This window comes from Rana temporaria, chromosome 8 (genome assembly GCF_905171775.1).
Source record: "Rana temporaria chromosome 8, aRanTem1.1, whole genome shotgun sequence".
In the NCBI taxonomy this organism is placed as follows: Eukaryota; Metazoa; Chordata; class Amphibia; order Anura; family Ranidae; genus Rana; species Rana temporaria.
Window position 1 is genome coordinate 104,343,903 of NC_053496.1, and position 20,005 is coordinate 104,363,907.

At 39.1% G+C, this 20,005-nt stretch overlaps 1 protein-coding gene across 1 annotated transcript in view; it reads right to left on the reverse strand.

The window, feature by feature from the left end:
- The window catches only part of LOC120908941 (cGMP-dependent protein kinase 2-like), a 215,630-nt gene that overhangs the window by 108,759 nt on the left and 86,866 nt on the right, over positions 1-20,005 (reverse strand). Inside the window, exon 8 of the mRNA XM_040320466.1 lies at positions 15,043-15,137. Within this exon, the coding sequence (XP_040176400.1) occupies positions 15,043-15,137 (95 nt within the window). The remainder of the gene's footprint in view (positions 1-15,042; positions 15,138-20,005) is intronic.

Here is a 20,005-nt window from a genome sequence, read left to right on the forward strand (position 1 = left end):
ATTTATTTAGTCACTCCTGAAATTCGTTTTTATTTATTTTGTTTCGTTGAAAAATGCATTCGTCCGAAAATCCGAATTAGGGTCGAATCTGTCAATTGAAGGCTTATGGTGTCTGTCGAATGTTCTAAGAAGACCTGAGGTAACTGGGTGGAGCCTGAACATTGGGAAAAAGGCTGTGGGGCACCTCCCACTGATTTAAGGAGATTCAGCTGTCACAAGAGTCTACCAATACACCAAAAAGGAAAACTCTGCGCTCCTGAAAGTTCACCAATTATAAATCCACTTAATGTTTGTGAAGAAAAAAACATACATTAACACTTTAATTTTCGGAAGATCCAGTCCTTTATATGGTTAAAAAAGGGAAAGTTTCCACAATGTGCACAATATGATAAAAAAAGTATAAAAAAAACTTTCCAAATGTCTGCATCAGACCAGCACCCTCTTCAGACTTCAAATGGTTAAAGCTTGCGGTTTTAGTTTGTGGGCTGTCTAGCAAGACACAAACATTAAGTGGATTTATAATTGGTGAACTTTCAGGAGCGCAGAGTTTTCCTTTTTGGTGTATTTGTGTATTTGTGGTACTTCAGGGTATCCGGATCTCTGCAGCACGGACTGTTCTCAGCCCATACGAGGGTTTCAAGTATTTCATGGGATATTAGTTATTTCCCATTGAGCGCCAGTGATTTTTTTGTATCACAAGAGTCTACCAACCTGCGGCTCATTGTGATGTTTTTCACAGCTTTATTGGCTTTTTTTTTCCTTGCCAGCAATTGATGTTGCTGGTATATGTAGTGTCCTCAAGTTAAATTCTGGGGTCAGTCTATTGCCTGTCTAGCACTGATGGTAAGCACAGGCCTCTTAGACTATGTGAGTTTATGTTTTATGTTTCATGGGTGTATAACTGTGACTGGCACTGTTGTTTGGTTCATTTGGAAAGTTGTTACCTTTGGAAAGTTCAGTAAAGCTTTGGCCTTGCCCTATTTCCAACTTAATCAACGTCCCTGTCCTATTGGGGGTGCAAGGTACTGATTTATTAGTTGGCCATGAATAGGTCTATGCTTTTCAGCAGTCAAGTTTCGGTGCAGGAACCTTCATTTAGGTAGACTATCTAACAAAAACTGTGCCTTGGTGCTCATAACAATTGAATAAATGAGATCAAGACCAAGCTCTAGACATGTTCAATTTGTTTTCCCAACTAATCAAAATTCGGCCAAATTGCGTATCTTTCGGACATTGTGATGCATCCTAATATCCGAAGAAAAAAATTGTGAATTTTAAAGAATACAAAAGAAATTATAAAGAAATTAACAAATTAATTTGGTATGTTTCGTTAATTCGTTAAAGGTCTAATGAAACAGTAGGTTGACTCGGAGTAAATATTACAGCCCACACAACTGATTCATTTTGTGCTGGAGGTTGGATTAATAATACTGGCAAAGTGCATTCCTGAGAACTGAGTGAGAAGGGTGTTGACTTTGGGCAGATTAATCTGCAGCAGTGCACTACACAGTTGAAGGCCAGCCTGTGCTTTATCAGTGCACTGGAGCCGGCCTGAGAGTGCTGCTGCGGATTAAATAGTCTGCTCTCTGTCCCCTGGCCCCCACTGAACACAGGGGCCACAGAGAAGTTTTTTTCTAAACAGCTGCACATTGGGAGTCGGGAGATTAGCTGATTGGAGGATTTGGGAGTCCCTGCCCACCCCCCCCCAGTTTCCTCCAGCCCTAGTAACCCAGCTCTGTGGTGCCCGAAAGGAATAGAGAGGACCAGATGTACCAGCAGTGCACAGCTGGTCCCGGGCTCCCAACTCTAGAGGAACCACCTGCAGGATAAGCACTGCACCTGGGACCTAGGTAGAAGAAGCTGTGCAGACCAGGTACTGGGGGGGACTAACATGGATGGGCACTGATCAGGCTGCATTATCGGGCACTGGTGTGGCTTCATAAATGGGCACTGGTGTGGCTGCACTGATGGGCACTGATGTAGTTGCTCTGAAGGCCACTGATCAGGCTGCATTAACCACTTAAGGACCCCTTCATGCCGATATACTTCGGCAGAAGGGCACGGCTGGGCATAAGCACGTACCTGTACGTCCTCTTTAGGAGCCCAGCCGTGGGGGCACAAGCGCGCCGCCGGCGGATCGCTCACGACCCGTCAGTGATCGTCTGTTCCCTGATATAGGGAAAGATGATCACTGGCATCACACGTCCAGCCCCGCCCCCCCTACAGTTAGAAACACATATGAGGTCCCACTTAACTCCTACAGCGCCCCCTAGTGGTTAACTCCTTCACTGCATTGTAATTTTCACAGTAATTAGTGCATATTTATAGCACTTTTCGCTGTGAAAATTACAATGGTCCCAAAAATGGGTCAAAATTGTCCGATGTGTTCGCCATAATGTCGCAGCCATGAAAAAAATCGATGATCGCCGCCATTAGTAGTAAAAAAAAATTATTAATAAAAATGCCATAAAACTATCCCCTATTTTGTAAACGCTATACATTTTGCGCAAACCAATCAATAAATGCTTATTGCAATTTTTTTTACCAAAAATAGGCAGAAGAATACGTATCGGCCTAAACTGAGGAAAAAAAGTGTTTTTTTTATATCTTTTTTGGGGATATTTATTATAGCAAAAAGTAAAAAAGATTGAATTTTTTTCAAAATTGTCGCTCTATTTTTGTTTAAAGCACAAAAAATAAAAAACGCAGAAGTGATCAAATACCACCAAAAGAAAGCTCTATTTGTGGGAAAAAAAGGACGCCAATTTCGTTTGGGAGCCACGTCGCACAACGCAATTGTCAGTTAAAGCGACGCAGTGTCGAATCACGAAAAGGGGCAAGGTCCTTAACCTGCATAATGGTCCGGGTCTTAAGTGGTTAATCGGCACTGGTGAGGCTGCATTAATGGGCAATGGTGTGGCTGCATCAATGGGCACTGGTGTGACTGCATTATTGGGCACTTGTGTGGCTGCATTATTGGGCACTGGTCTGCTGTGCTGATAGGCACTGATCAGGCTGCATTAATGGGCACTGGTGAGGCTGCATTAATGGGCACTGGTATGGCTGCATTAATGGGCACTGGTGAGGCTGCATTAATGGGCACTGATGTAGCTGCGCTGATGGGCATGGATCAGGCTGCATTAATGGGCACGGATCAGGCTGCATTAATGGGCACTGGTGTAGCTGCGCTGATCGACACTGTTTAGGCTGCATTATTGGGCACTGGTGTGGCTGCATTAATGGGCACTGGTGTGGCTGTGCTGATGGGCACTGGTGTGGCTGCGCTGATAGGCACTGATCAGGCTGCAAAAATGGACATTGGCGTGGCTGCACTGATAGGCACTGATCAGGCTGCGTTAATGGGCACTGGTGAAGCTGCATTAATGGGCACTGGTGTGGCTATGCCCTGTCCTATGCCCAATAGTGGAATGTTTTTACTTATGTTTTTTTGCGTAATTGCGTATAGTTTATATACTGTTTTTTTGCACATTTTCAAAATTAAAGTGGGCTGGTTTGGATGAAGTCCAGGGCCAAATTTTTGTCCCAGTCCAGCCCAGGACACAGCACAACCACTGGCAAAGTGCATTCCTGCATTTGAGCAGAGGAGAAGAGTTTTGTGAAGCAGCAGAAGAGGCATTATCATTGTGTGTGTGTTAATGGATTCAATAAAAAAATTACTTTCAGAATTAGGATTCGTTATCACAAATATGTATACATAATTAACGCATTATCTGAAAACAAAACATTTAAACAATAAAACGAATCGATTTGTTATAACGAATGTCTATACTCTACAGAAATAACAAATTATCTGAAAACGAATTAGCAAAACATGACGAATATAACAGAACAAAAAAAAAAATTTACTAAACAAAACTACATTTTCCGCCATGCACAAGTCTACCAAGCTCCAGACTGTAATTTTCAGTGATTTTTTTTATTTTTATTCTACAAATGTAACCCATATTTTCCAAGTATCATATAATATTAAAAAAAATTGTATCACTGTTTTACGACCTGCTGATAATCAATCATAAGGGCACAGGAAAAAAATCCTGTTGTCATTGCCAACAGTCGATCAAAATAAGAGACCAGGTGCTGGGCAGCCATAGGGCCCTTTCACATGTGCGGACTTGTAATGCTTCCCTATGGGATTGCAGACGTTAGCAGATGATGCATCCGCTAACGTCCGCAAACATCCGCGTCCGCAAAGATCCGCTTTTGCGGATGGAAGAAAACCCTATTTTTCTTCCGTCTGGCGGAACGGATCGGATGAATACGGACACACGGTCCGTATTCATCTGATTCCCCATAGTGGAGAGCGGAGGAAAGACAAGGCGGTCTCTGCACAGTGTGCTGGGACCGCCCTGTCCGTTGACAGCTCAGCTGGGATTTACGGATGATCCCCGCTGAGCCGACGGACACACACGGGGCAGATCAATATGGATCCGCTCCGTGTGAAAGGGCCCATACTGTAGCTATTATGAAAAAGAATTCACTTTGTGAATAAACCATGTTTGTGCTTTCTCTGTCTCAGAGAAAGGGAGATTTACCTCTAATAACTATCCCGGAAATGCAACAGGAAGTGAGAGGAAATCTCAACACGAGTTCAAGTAGACAGTTGTAGCTGGAGAAAGTGCCTCATTAGGAAGACTTAACTACCCTTTATTCTGGTGACAGCTGCAAAATTAGGGATTTATTATTATTTCTATCTAGAATACAGTAGCCACCAGGAGAAACAAGTCGATTAAATATAACCAACAGCAGCATTAAACCTGACAGAGGTTCTAACTACTTTACACAATCCAACACTAAAACAACATTTTGGTTATCGCATTCCCATTATAAATAAAAAATAATAATTCTGCCCAATGCCTTTTTGTCACCCTTATATTAAACATAGGTAAATGATCATTTAACTCTTCCATTTCTGATCCTTCCCTACTTTACTTGCACTTTTTATCTTTGTATGGTAAAATACAATAACTAAGGAGTTTAAAGAAAAAAAGTTCATAGATTATGTGTGAATGTACTTTGTGCACTAAGGTTGTCAGGAAGGGAAGGAAGTGGGTGTGTACCTAATTATATACAGTACAGATAACTAGAAGTATTGGTGCATTAAAAAATACAGTGCATAACCACATTGTTCTGGTATTCGTAAATGACAGTTAATGTGTGGGATGTAAACGTGTAAACTGAATGCAGAAAATCTTCAGCAATCAGGTAATAGTTGCTAGCATCCCACTTAGAACACCTCATAAATTTAAAAGGAATGTTTTGGGGATTTTTTTTTCAAGTTTTTACTGTACAATGTTTCATATATTTTATACACATATACACACATACATAGTTACATACAGTGGGGATCGAAGGTTTGGGCACCCCAGGTAAAAATGTGCATTAATGTGCATAACAAAGCCAAGGAAAGATGGAAAAATCTCCAAAAGGCATCAAATTACAGATTAGACATTCTTATAATATGTCAAAAAAAGTTAGATTTTATTTCCATCATTTACACTTTCAAAATTACAGAAAACAGAAAAATGGCATCTGCAAAAGTTTGGGCACCCTACAGAGTTAATATCTTGTACTGCCCCCTTTGGCAAGTATCACAGCTTGTAAACGCTTTTTGTAGCCAGCCAAGAGTCTTTCAATTCTTGTTTGAGGTATCTTTGCCCATTCTTCCTTACAAAAGTCTTCCAGTTCTTTGAGATTTCTGGGCTGTCTGTCACACACTGCTCTTTTAAGGTCTATCCATAGATTTTCAATTTTTCAATTATGTTGAGGTCAGGAGATTGTGAAGGCCATGGCAAAACCTTCAGTTTACGCCTCTTTATGTAATCCCCCGTGGATTTTAAGGTGTGTTTAGGATCATTATCCATTTGTAGAAGCCATCCTCTCTTTAACTTCAGCTTTTTCACAGATGGCATCAAGTTACCATCCAAAATTAGCTGAAATCTTATTAAATCCATTTTTCCTTCTACTCGTGAAATGTTCCCTGTGCCACTGGCTGCAATACAACCCCAAAGCATGATTGATCCACCCCCATGCTTAACAGTTGGACAGAGGTTCTTTTCATTAAATGATGTGCCCTTTCCTCTCCAAACTTACCTTTGCTCATTCCGGCCAAAAAGTTATATTTTAACCTCATCGGTCCACAGAACTTGTTTCCAAAATGCATCACGCTTGTCTATATGTTCATTTGCAAAGTTCAAACGCTGATTTTTGTGGTGAGGACGTAGAAGAGGTTTTCTTCTGATGACTCCTGCATGAAGACCATATTTGTACAAGTATCTCTTTATAGTGGAATAGTGTACCACAACTCCAGTGTCTGCCAGATCTTTCTGGAGGGATCGTGCAGTCAAACGTGGGTTTTGAATTGCTTTTCTCACAATCCTGCGAGCTGTTCTGTCTGATATTTTTCTTGGTCTTCCAGATCTTGCTTTAACTTCCACTGTTCCTGATGACTGCCATTTCTTAATTACATTCCGAACAGAGGATATTGACATCTGAAAACACTTTGCTATCTTCTTATAGCCTTCTCCAGCTTTGTGAGCATCAACTATTTTCAGTTTCAGTTTTCTAGACAACTGCTTAGAAGAACCCATGGTGCTGATTGTTGGGGCAAGGTCAGATGAGTCTGGGCATTTAAAACCTTTGAGATTGACATCACCTGGTCTTCCCAGATGATGATTGAGAACAATCCATGACACTGGCAGGTCTCAGCTTTGCAAAGGGGGCAGTCCATGCTATAAATTCTGCAGGGTGCCCAAACTTTTGCAGACGCCATTTTTTTGTTTTTTGTAAGTGTAAATGATGGAAATAAAATCTAACTTTTTTTAACATATTATAAGAATGTCTAATCTGTAATTTGATGCCTTTTGGAGATTTTTCCATCTTTCCTTGGCTTCGTTATGCACATTAATACAAATTTTTACCTGGGGTGCCCAAACTTTCGATCCCCACTGTAGTAGGCGATATTGAAAAAAGACACAAGTCCATCAAGTCCAACCTATGTGTGTGACTATATGTCAGCATTACATTGTATATCCCTGTATGTTGTGGTCCACATCCTTACCGCTTTTACAATAAAGAGCTCTCTACGCAGATTAAGGTTATACCGCTTTTCTTCTAATTTTAGTGAATGGCCGCGTCTTATAAAATTCCCTTACACAGAAAAGTAATCCCTATTGTAGGATCACCAGTACGGTATTTGTGCATTGAAATCATATCCCCTCTCAAGCATTTCTTCTACAGAGAGAATAAGTTCAGTGCTTGCAACCTTTCCATACATACAGTCCTTGTAATACAATTAAGAGTGCACCCATGTCAATGAAATCTTAGGGCTCCAGAAGAAGTATTTTCCGTTTAGAAACACTTTCTGTTTGAAAACTTATATGAAGCAGTGTGAAGGGAGGGGGGAAAGGTGGAAGGATCACTGCACTGGCTCATTCATTGGCTCATTCACAGCTTCAGCTAATGAGCTTTTTTATTAAGCAGAGCATAGAATGAATATAAAACATGTGTAATAAAGCTTAGTGTGCCACCTACTGGATATGTAAATATAAAATACTCATATTGCAATATTTCTTATGCTCCAGCCTAAAAGGTTTTTTCTTTTTCATTTTTTAGTTATGGCCATAATAAAAACATCCATAACCGAAATGACTAAACATTACCTGAGTTTTTGTCCTTGCCCAGAAAAATACAATGTTAATTATGTTTAAAAAAGAAAATGTATACCCATGTTGCTCGCTGTACCCATTTTACTATCCAGCTGAGCAGACTTGGAAACATTAGGCTTCTATCAGGTTTCTATTGCAGTCTGTGTGATTGCTCCTCACTTTCTACTCCTTTAGCATCAAAAAAGAAAAGGGGATTTTCTAGGACAGGAAGCCACCGATAAAAAAGGAGATTCAAAACTTTCCATATCCTACATAAGTGTTTTTGTTGGTATATAACATTGATTCCTGTTCTTTTGATCACCGCTCCTAAAACAGGAAGTGGGCAATCTATACAATGAGGGCGCAGACAGAAGTAAACACCTACAAGTGATTGCAACTCTATCCCCAATCTAAGCAAAAAAGTAAAAAAAAATCATTTTACTGGAATTGGACCCTATAGGCACAATGAGCATCATGCTGTACCATCCACTGTATTAAAATGTTATGTATGGCAAACTGGTAATATATTGTTTTCATGTCTGGGTTATTAATATATGTTTCATGCTATTTGCTTCACCACAGAAATCACTGTTTTTCATAGACAGATTCTACAAGGATAGAGAACTGAATCTCAAAGTGCTTTTGGTGTATTGTTTAAAAGTACAAGCAAAAATTATGCAGCTACAGCAAATTTCTTTAATGTGTGGAAGTGTCTCTATCATTTTATGTTACATCACCTATCAATTATTTTAGCAGATATTGTTACCAAGCACGTTGTGTTTTTGTTTTAGCGATTACTATTAGACTGCTTGCCCCATTGTGTTATGCTGCCTACACACGATAGGTTAGTCTGATGAAAACGGTCTGATGGACCGTTTTCATCAGACCAAACCGATCGTGTGTGGGCCCCATTGGTTATTTATCCATAGGTTAAAAAAAATGGAACTTGTTTTAAAATTATCTGATGGATAAAAAACCTATAGAAAAAAACGATTGTCTGTAGGCACGTCCATCGGTTAAAAATCCACGCATGCTCAGAATCAAGTCGACGCATGCGTGGAAATATTGAACTTCATTTTTTTCAGCACGTCGTTGTGTTTTATGTCACTGCGTTCTGACACGATCGTTTTTTTAACTGATGGAAAAATCCATCAGACCGTTTTCATCAGACTAACCTTTCGTGTGTACAGGGCATAATGGGATCACATGGAAGTCACTTCTGTTTAGCTGTAATTACACAGAGTTTAATCGAACTGCTGCAGAGGCCACTGAGGATTTCCAGTCACTTGGCAATGTAATGTCTAGTGTGAATTTTGATCATGTTTTATTTTATAGGCTTGAAACATTCTGGCTCTTACATAAAAGCATGTGTGCATACATATATTAATTAGAGAGTTTTATTTTAACACATTTCCTGTGAATACTGTAATGTGACAGTTACATACCAAATAAAGCTAATCAATTTAATTTATACGTTGTTGAAATATTTATGTATTATTAATATAATGTTTTTATTTTTTTAAGCTCTCAAATTTGAATCCATTAGGAGTCCTAGTCTCCTTACTTGTGACAATTGAAAAGAAAGAGTTTCCAAGTGCAGAGCAGGTGGCTCTTTATATGGACATATCAAGCCAAGATAATTACCATTTTCTCTGTTAAGATATAGATTACTGTAAGAAACACTGGTGGAATGTATGCAAGCTTTTGAGGAATCACACACCCAGGGAGAATTTGACAGTTTATAGCAGAGGAATAAAAATATATATATTTTTCCATACTCCATATTTTTTTTGTCCACTGAGATTACTGTAATGGGTTTAAAATTATAATTATATATCAGCTCAGATGATTTTGGTTCCATATATGGATGCCTCCTGGAGGGCTCCATTGAGAACTGTTCCAGACTCATCCAATTTGGAGGAGGCCCAACAACAGACTTAGAATACACTGGAAGATGTGGATCTTTAATCAGGCATGCTGAGACCTTATGTATTATTGTGTTTTTATGAAGAACTGAAATTGCTAGACCTCAGTCATCAAGCAGCTGCAGTTTTGCATGATCTTGGCACCCAGAGTATGTGTCCCAGCTCTTCTACTAAGTGTTCAGGTCCTCTATGGAGGAACCTTTACCATCTTTTCAAGTATGACATCATGCATATGTCAGTGTTCACTGAAATTTGGTAGCCAGAAATATGTTTTCACACCTCCAACAATAAATGCATTTTCCTTTTACACTGGTCAACAGAATTGTTGTCAGGTATAACATCTAGACAACTAAAGACCACATAGGCTTCTAATGAATTGCTGGTTTCTAATTTTGACTACTTGGCAAAACCTATATCTCTTTAACTTTGTAAAATAATTCTCATTAAATCTGAACCCCAGACAAATCTAAAAGGAAAATGCGATGTATTAATACTTAATTAAAATGTTTTTTTTTTTTCATGCAGCTAGTGTAATTACTTTAATCAAACTTGATATCTGCTTCCTACAATACCCTGTACAGCAGCACTAAACATGGGAAAGGGAGGGGCAACACTGGGGGCAAATGAGGTATCCTGCCTGCAAATGTACTGACAAGGATCGTGCTAGAAGATGGAGAGAGCAAAGTGAGCAAATAAATGATGGCATCAGGCTTCTATTTTTCCACAGTCTAATCAGCAGGCTGGGGGTAGAGCAGGGGTGCCCCAACTTGTGGCCCGCGGAGCCCTCTGATGTGGCCCATGACCTCCCACTCTGGGATGGAATAGAGTAGAATAGAATACTGTTATTAAAGGTAAGTTTATTACTAATAATCACAGTGTATATTTGGGCATATATGGGCATATCTGTTCTGCAGTGGTTACTGGGCTGCTTTTAAACTGATCCACAGGTGGAGAGAAGTGCACCTGTGGGTTTCCTACACTGAGCCATAGACTTCTATTACCTGTGAGTTTGGTGTGCTGAGAGTAGAGTGGGATCTATAGAGCCAAGTAGGCTGCCATGTACCTGCTCCGCTTATTGTGGCCCGCAACCAGTTACCAAGTCGCTTAAGTGGCCCTTGCTCTTCAAAAGGTTGGGTACCCCTGGGGTAGAGGGAAGACCACTGTAATCATTGACTGCAAAATTGCAAATTAGTGCCCCAACACAACGTCTCTTTATGACGAAACGTGCGTCGGGAGGAGTTGAGGTGTTGATGCCATTGCATGTACCAGTCTGAGCGGACGGTCGTTCACCAGCTGGCCAGCTATTTTCTTCTATTTTGCTGTTTTACCTACTACATTGATGTAAGTGTTTCTAAACTTTATTAAACACGCTTTTTAATTGGATTTACGATATGGTGAGCTTTTTCTTTCCTGGTAACCACTGAATCATCTGCATGTTACCTGAATTAATGCAAGTACCCAGTCACTTATCATCTGACCATTGAAGCTGCCTTTATGGTGAGTTCCCGGATAAAGGCCCTGGCTGGGGTTTACAGCCACAAGCATATCTTGCTTGCCATGTGGTAAGCATGCAATCCTTATGTTGTTAGCACTCTCTGGTGGTGGAATCTTGTGCCGATATTCACTTTTGCACAATATCCATTTTTGATCTTCACTCAATATTGGACTATCATTTGACACCTTTGCACACTATTGTTTACTATTTTCATGTTAATATGTTTATTGATTTATTTGGTGTCAATTAACACTTGATGTCATACCAGTGTCGGTTGAACCTTATCCCAATCAAAGATCACTGCAATATTTTTTATGTGGTTTATTTAATTATTTTTCCACAGGTTGGGTTAGCGCAGCTACATCCTTTGTTTTTGTTCATTAGTGTGTATTTTCACCTTTTATCTGCTGCTCATTTAGGTTATCTTGTTTTTCTGTTAGTGTGGTATTTTTTTTCCCTTTTTTCAATATTGGAAATTAGGTGTTGGGTATCTGTCTGGACTAGATAGACAAACAAAAACACTGGCCGGTAAAACAGTTCTTGTATGTGTATTTCATTCGTTTTATTCAGCTTCTTACTTGAAATTAAGTTTTACCTAACAACTATTGTACATTTCATGCACATTACACTTTTGGAACATCTGGCAATTTATACACATTTTGATTAATTTATTGTTATTACATTTTTAAGCAATGGTGATACTTTTGATCTATAATTCAAGTCATGTTGCCATAGTTATGAAATGATAGTTATGAATGTTTAGGACTGATCAAGTTGGTATAAGAAATTATCAAATAATACCTTATGCACGTAAATGGGAGGAGGACCTGGAAAGAACATTTGATTGGTCCAAAATCTGGTCTGCAACAAAATACTCCTCACCAAATATCCTGGCGGTAGAAACCAACTACAAAGTTTTAACTCGTTGGTACCTTGTTCACTTCAGGTTGGCCAAATTTACACCAAACCAAACAGCCAAATGCTTCCAGGGCTGTCCTGATCCAGGCACCCACTTACATATTTGGTGGTCCTGCCCGTTAGTACAAATATATTGGGAAAATATATTTGAAACTGCTTCCAGAATATTTGGTCTCACTGTGCAACCAGACCCAGCCACAGCCTTGCTCAACCTAAAACCGGATCTCATTACACATAAGCAATTCAAACTTCTCACTCAACTTCTTACGGCAGCTAAGGAAACAATAGCAAGGGCATGGAGGACCCCTAACCTGGAGATATCCGTGAGCAATCGTAGAGTAAATGACTTCATGTCTCACGCCAAAATGCTAGCTATAGAAAGGGATCAAATTCCAGTCTTTGAAAAAAATCTGGAACCCTTGGATTAATTATCACCTTCCATCATTCCGCAAAAACAACTCAATTCTTATGCCATGGTAGCTGAAAGATTCATTCGGTAATAAATGACTTACAAAACCAAATTTCTAGAGCTTGGGTGTTACCCTACTCATTATCGTGAACATTATAGTGTTCTGTTCAAACACTCAGGCTGTAGGCCAACTTACTCAAACCATCTCAGTGGACTTCTACATTTCCTTCTCTATTTTCCTACTATCCTATCCATTTTTATTTTTGTTTTTTAGTCTATCCTTTTATTTTTATTTTATAACTAATTTTATTTAAATGGTAATAAAGTACTGCTTTACATAATTATACTTCAATATTCCAGGTCCAAGTAAAATAATTTATATGATAAATTGTATTTTCAACTACTGTCATGAATATCTTAATGTAATGATTTATTTACTTTTCTATTTTTTGTTGAGTTTATATAATTTACTTATCGGTACATATATAGTGGACCATGAAGTTTTTATTTTCAAACCTGTTGTAAGTTGGATAACTTATTACAACTTTTTGTACTTGATTATCATATTAATTCAAAAAAATACTTTGACAAGAAATTATCAAATAATTTTTAGAAAGAACATGCTAAAACCAGGCTTCATCCAGGCTGCTACCACTATAATTAATACAATACCGTCACTAGAAATGATGGTAATGAAGAGCAAACTTGAACTTATTTGCTTAATTTCCAATTAGAAACAGAAATAGAAACACTATTTAGTATTTCCTTTTAGTTATCAAAGCACCACTGTCCAAGGGAAATACAATTTTTTGTCAGTGAACAAATGCAATCATGCAATCAATAAACTGATGGCCAAACAAACTACATTAATGTACAATGTAGCAATGCGCTATGAATGCCCTTGTCATTACACTATTGAGTCGGTTAGATCATTATTTAAATCAATGTTTATGGGGGTCACATCAAGAGCACGATACAGACCAATTTAAACAACCATGGTATATATTTTACAGTTAACCAGTTACTGGTGGGTAGGCATAATTATTTTAAATAAATGTAACATTGAGTTCTAATATTATAAATATTTACAAGGGTACAGTATGGAAATTCTAATTACTGGGAAGAAAAGATGAAACTCTCTCAGAAAGTAAAAATATGACAAACTTTTGTTTTGTGTAATATATATAGATGTACACCCCAAACCTTGTACACCTCCAACCCTGTCTGCGTCACTGCTGAAGAGATTTGCCCTCTCTATTACTTCTGGTGATCATTTTTACCAAAACAAAGTGTTGAGAAATCCAACATTTTACCACTGTCAGCAGAACAACGGTAAGGGGAGATAGGTGACAACTGACTAGTAGGGAATTCTACTCACTTTGTAGAGATATCCTCTTACTTCCTGTTGTGTCTCTGGGAAAGGAATTAAAGGAACATCTCCACAATGGGACACAACAGCAAAAAGTAAACTGACAGGGTTATACATACATTTAATCAGTAATTTCTCATATGATGAATAGCCTGTTACATCTGGTGTCTTCCAACCACCTGCATTTGCTTAGGATAACATTTTTTCTCTTTTTTAGCCATATAATTATGAAATATTGCAAATAAATATTATATATGTATGTGTCCAGTCAGCAGTTTGAGCTCAAGACCCTTATCAAATGTTTATCTGTCCAATCTTGTCTATATTTAGCTGTTTTGCTGTAAAAAAATAAAATATTATCACAGAGCTCAAAAGCTCAAGCTGGAATGTAAAAACACAACTAAACTAATCAGTACAGACGTGACTTCACAGAGTTTCAGTAACAGTGAGTCTAACATTCAACAGTTTCTGCTGTGTTCTTGTAACTACTTGCCTGTAAAACAAAGAATTTATAAAAATAATGAAAAAAAAGGGAATATCAGTTTTGTATCCATTAAGAATGACACCATACCTATATAGGTTTTCTTTTCACCTTCTGCAACACCGACTCTGCCAGGGAGATTCTAAGACTTTGCTAATTTTTCTTTGGAGAAGAATTTCTCTGGTATACTTTAAAGTGGAACTACATTGCATCTGAGCACCACAAACTAAAGGCACGGTTTAATTCATTTTTAAGATTCAAAGCAAACTCCCCCATCTATTCATGTCTGTGCACTTTATTTTGCTGAGAAATCACTTTGAAAAACACACCCTAGCATTTCTGGCTGTTGCCATCTTATATAAGGGCAGCTGATTCATGTAGCATTTACTTCAAGAAAACCATCTGCCCTTGGCTTAGGCATGGAGGCAAGAGGGTGTGCTTAGCTGACAAAACCCCTCCAACCATCCTGTAGACTCCTGTGATGTATGACATAATTTGCCTAGGCCTGGAAACCAGAAAGTAGCTGAAGACATGTAAAAAAAAAATTAAGACAAGTAAATATGATATACATTTCTACCTATTTACTAATGCTAGCAGCATAAGGAATACAAGAGTAAAAGTTGATTGAGAGAGTAAAGTTTTGCTTTAAAGAAATGTGTATTAAGACTTGCGTATCATCTTTTTTGCCCCATAGTAAACTTTGCTCCAGCAACATGCTTGGCCTGCAGACCTGCCCTCTTGTGGAGATTTATGGATATCACTTTACAGTAGAAAATGTTACCTGATTAGGGCTTTTTCCCCAAAATAATCTCCAACTCCTAGTTTTTTTATTTCCTGTGGTTCCTGAGACCCTTCCACAGCCTGCGTCACACACACCTATAAAGAGAAAGCACAAAACCATCAAGAGAGTATAACAGAAAAGAGAGTGTTAGTTAAGAAAATCTCCAATAAATATATATCCTGGGTATTTCACATACATTTTTTTGGTAAGTTCTAGAAGCAAAAACAACACCCACACTTAAAAGAGAATTTACAACACCCACAATCAAATATAATTAAAATAGAGCTGTTTGAGTTTACAGTAAAGCTGGTATAAATAAAAGATTTTTAGAGTGTCCCTCTACATACCAAACCAGTAAAAAAAAGCATGTTATTTGCTAAACAAAACAATCTACAATGAGACAGCTTTGGGTCTGCAACTTGCATTCCAACTGAAACATTACATACATTTTGCTTGTGTTTGTGTTGGTTTCCTCTAGAGCAGGCATGTCCAAAGTGTGGCCCATGTTCCGGTCTTGAATGGCCAACCTGGTTATTTGGACAAGCACCGGGGCCACAAAAGATGTATATGCCTTGGAGGGGACAGGGAGGAGGCGGGGCGAGTGCCGTACATACGGGCGGCCTCTGTAATAGGAAGTCCCATCTCTGTCGCTGCTATTGGACGACTGTTCTGTCCATCAAAAGAGGCAGGACTTTCTATTAAAGAGACCGCCATGTAAACAGGAGATTCTCCTGTTGGTAATCTTTGGTGCTCGTGAGTGCATTCCTGTCAAAGGTGGGTGCATTCCTGTCAATGGTGGGTGCATTCCTGGCAATGGTAAGTGCATTCCTGGCAATGGTGAGTGCATTCCTGGCAATGGTGGGTACATTTCTGGCAATGGTGGGTGCATTTCCTGGCAATGATGGGTGCATTCCTGGCAATGGTGTGTGCATTCCTGGCAATGATGGGTGCATTCCTGGCAATGGTGGGTGCTGCATTCCTGGCAATGGTGAGGCTATATTCATGGCAATTGTGGGTCTGCAGATGGGCACTGACCCTTATTTTGCTTCACAGTTCTTTATTATTTTTTTCCCTGAAACGTGGATCTTAAACTTAAGGCCTCATTCACACGATGATCCATTCGGGTCCGCCTGTCAGTTTTGATGGCGGACCTGAACGGTTGCTCCATACATCCCTATGGAGCGTCGGATGTCAGCGGAGACATGTCCGCTGACATCCGACTCAATCCGATCTGCTAAAAACAGACGTATGGGGGCCATGTCCCCATCCGTCCATGCGGATCGAATCGGGTAAGATCTGATGAAAACGGACATGCTGTCCGTTTTCATCAGATCGCTCCATAGGAGACAGCAGTGCCCAACAAGCCCCTCCCCGCTCAGTGAGCAGAGAGGAGCTTGTCATCCGTCGGATCAGCGGAGATCTGCGGACTGATCTCCCGCTGAGCTGACGGGAGCAGGCGGACTCCGTAGGAACGGAGTCCGCCTAGTGTGAATGAGGCCTAAGGTGCGTGTTATACGTCAATAAATACGAACTATCCAAATAATACGCCCAAGCTCATCTCTTTACTCACACACAGCTACAAAGGCAAGAGACTTCTTGTTGGGCAGTGTATTAGTGCTCGAACAAACACACTTAGACAGAATTTTAATGGTTCAAAAAATGTCAGGCAAAATGGTCGGCCCTCACGCATGTTCACTTCATCAAATCTGGCCCTCTTTGAAAAAAGTTTGGACACCCCTGCTCTAGAGCCTCTGAATTTGCTCAATTTGTAAAATACTGTTGGATTAACCTAATCACCCCTGGTGAATGTGTGACTGTGGTAGGGGTATTAGATTTTAGCCTCTGTTGGGCAACTGGACCTATGGTTCTACGTACTCTATACATTGCTGTGTAATATATTGTAAATACAACAGACAAATAAAAGCCAACAACTATTTACATAGCACAAGCTTCAAGGGTCACAAACATGTTTTTATTTTTTTTAAGGATTTCTGCAAATAATGAATTCAGTAAGGTTTAACTGATGAATCAGTACCATTGCCTGTTCCAATATCCTGAACTGTGTGAAGCCCTTAAGGTATTATTTGTCAGGAGTTCTTTAAAACCACTGAATAAGTGCAGATCTTTTTGTTCTTTACAATAAGTCTCTGAATAGCAGTTTGATTAAAGGCTAAAACCTAAATGAATGCTGCTGATGACACAGCCCACAGGACAGAGGCTACACGCAGATCTCTGGTGTTACTGAAAATCTCAGGTGGACATGTTCAAAAAGACCATTAACAAGTAATTTAGCTTGATTGTGCCCCATGAAAGAAAAAAAGATTGTTTTTGCTTCTTTAATGAACAGCTTTTAAATTTGAACATTAAAAATTTGCTAGATGAGTCAAGAACATATTGTTTGCAAGTGATCCCGTGGTACTACTCACATGTTTGTTCGTGCCTACTAGAATCTATTATTTTAATTTACAAAACCCCATCAGATACAACCCGTCTCCTAATTGTTTAAATGAAGAACTGGCAGATCATTGGCAAGTGTGTAAGCCAACCACATTTAATTTCTGTCAACGCCAGAAGGGGCTATGTAACTATATGAGCAGTTTATAATGTTAGCTCCAGTTCCCATGATTGCCAACAAAGGAGATTGCTTTTTCATCCATTGTAATGATGTGCACAGCCAGGGCAGTCTTTTTGTAAACAAGCAGCAACTCTCACAAATGGCATTATGTTGCTTCTGAATTTAGAGCATTTAGATTCCCGTTTATAGGGCAGATGTGAAAAACCTCTAATTTATACTGAAGTTTATACAAATTATGCACTGCAACAATAAATGTTTAAAGTTGCAATTGGATAAAACCTTTCCGTTTTTTTTCTTTTTGTCACATTAGAAGGTTTCCCTTCACTTCCTGTGACAACCATACAACTCTAGATTTCCACTTGACAATGAAATTGACAAGCCAAAAAGTAAAAGTTTTCTTAATATTACCAGTAGATCACAGATAAAATAATTAGTAAGCACTGCAACAACAAATGTTTACAGTTGCAATTGGTTGAAACCTTTCTGGTGTTTTTTTTGTCAAATCGGCAGGTTTCCCTTAGCTTCGTGTTCCATTGACAATTATAAAACTCGATTTCCACCTGACAATGAAACTTCCCATTGACAAAATGTCACCGAGTCTAAGGCCTCGTACACACGATAGGTTAACCAGAGGACAACGGTCTGAAGGACCGTTTTCATCGGTCAAAACCGATCGTGTGTGGGCCCCATAGGTTATTTAACCATAGGTTAAAAAAAAGCCAACTTGCTTTAAAATTAACCCATGGATTGGTAACCGATAGGTCAAAACCGATCGTTAGTAAGCACAACCATCGGTAAAAAATCCACGCATGCTCAGAATCAAGTCAACGCATGCTTGGAAGCATTGAACTTTCTTTTTTTTCAGCACGTCGTTGTGTTTTACGTCACCGCATTCTGACATGATCGGTTATTTAACCTATGGTGTGTAGGTGTGACGGACCATCAGTCAGCTTCATCGGTTAACCTAGGACAACGGTCCTTCAGACCGTTGTCCTCTGGTTAACCTATCGTGTGTACGTGGCTTTACAGTGTACCTGCACTGATAGGGTTGGCTGCTTGTTTAGGTCTGGGGGAAAGTAAAATAAATTTTACCTATTCAATTCTCTACTCCCCCCAGCAGAGCTTCCCTGCACTCTGGCAATGGACTGTCCCTTGGCAACATACTGTTCAATGCAAGGAAATAAGCTGCAGGGACTAGTCTATCAGGGTAAAGGAGTAGAGAAATTGGGTAACCATTGAAGTTGGGGTGCAGCCCCACTGCAAGAAATAATTTTTTTAAGTTTCCCAAAGTTAGCCTTAAGAAGCTTTGCAAATACTCTTGAAATTTTTTTGTGCTTTGAGTGCTGAGTACACTTTTTGACTACAGCATTGATTATTATCACTTGATCTTAATTATTTGAGCGCTGCATATATTTACAACTATTATTTATTGTCTGTGTATCTACACATTTAGCATGCAGCCACAGATTGACCAATTTAGCGCTGACACACAATTTTTTGCAGTTTCTTATTTTATTCTGGCCATACACCTTTAAATCTGATCACACATAGTCTGTGCAATATCATTTTCATTTACCAACAACTATGTAATATGACAGCCTATACAGCAGGGATATGCAATTAGCAGACTTCCAGCTGTTGCATAACTTCAAGTTCCATGAGGCATAGTAAGACTCTGACAGCCACAAGCATAACACCTAGAGGCAGAGCATGATGGGACTTGTAGTTTTGTAACAGCTGGAGGTCCGCTAATTGCATATCCCTGCTATACAGTATAAACAGTCCATTCAATGTATACCCACCAATCAGAACAGTAGATCTAACGAACATTGTACTATCAGATCATAATGTGTATGATGAGCTTAAGAACGTTGCAAAATCTTTCATACATTAATGTCAACAGAAAAACATGCTTTCCAGGGAAAACAGTTTTTGTCAATTTTTAATCCGGTAAATATTTCTGTACACTCTTCTTTAGATTTACCAACTATGTGGTACATATAATTAATCCAGTGTATATCTAATTAAAATATGCTCTTTGCACATGTAAATTAGGTAGTTCAATCAGGCTGTATTATGCATTTCATGTACCTGATTTCTTTTTTGCTAAAAGAAAACATTAGTATCTATGGAGCAATCTTTCATATGAAAGACTGGTCACAAGTCTGGTGATTTCAGTTTTCTAGTTCTTTATATTACATTTCTATTATGGAGGGAGAGGGATGCCCAAGACCCAAGCATTACATTTTTGCCCTGGGTATCTAAAGTTTGAAGATGATCGTGCCCATGAGTTTAATAAAATGGGGGTACAGTTTGGTATTTTTCAATAATCCCAACAGATGCTCAAGCATCAGATAACAGGGTGAAAAAAAAGGATGCGAGAAGAAA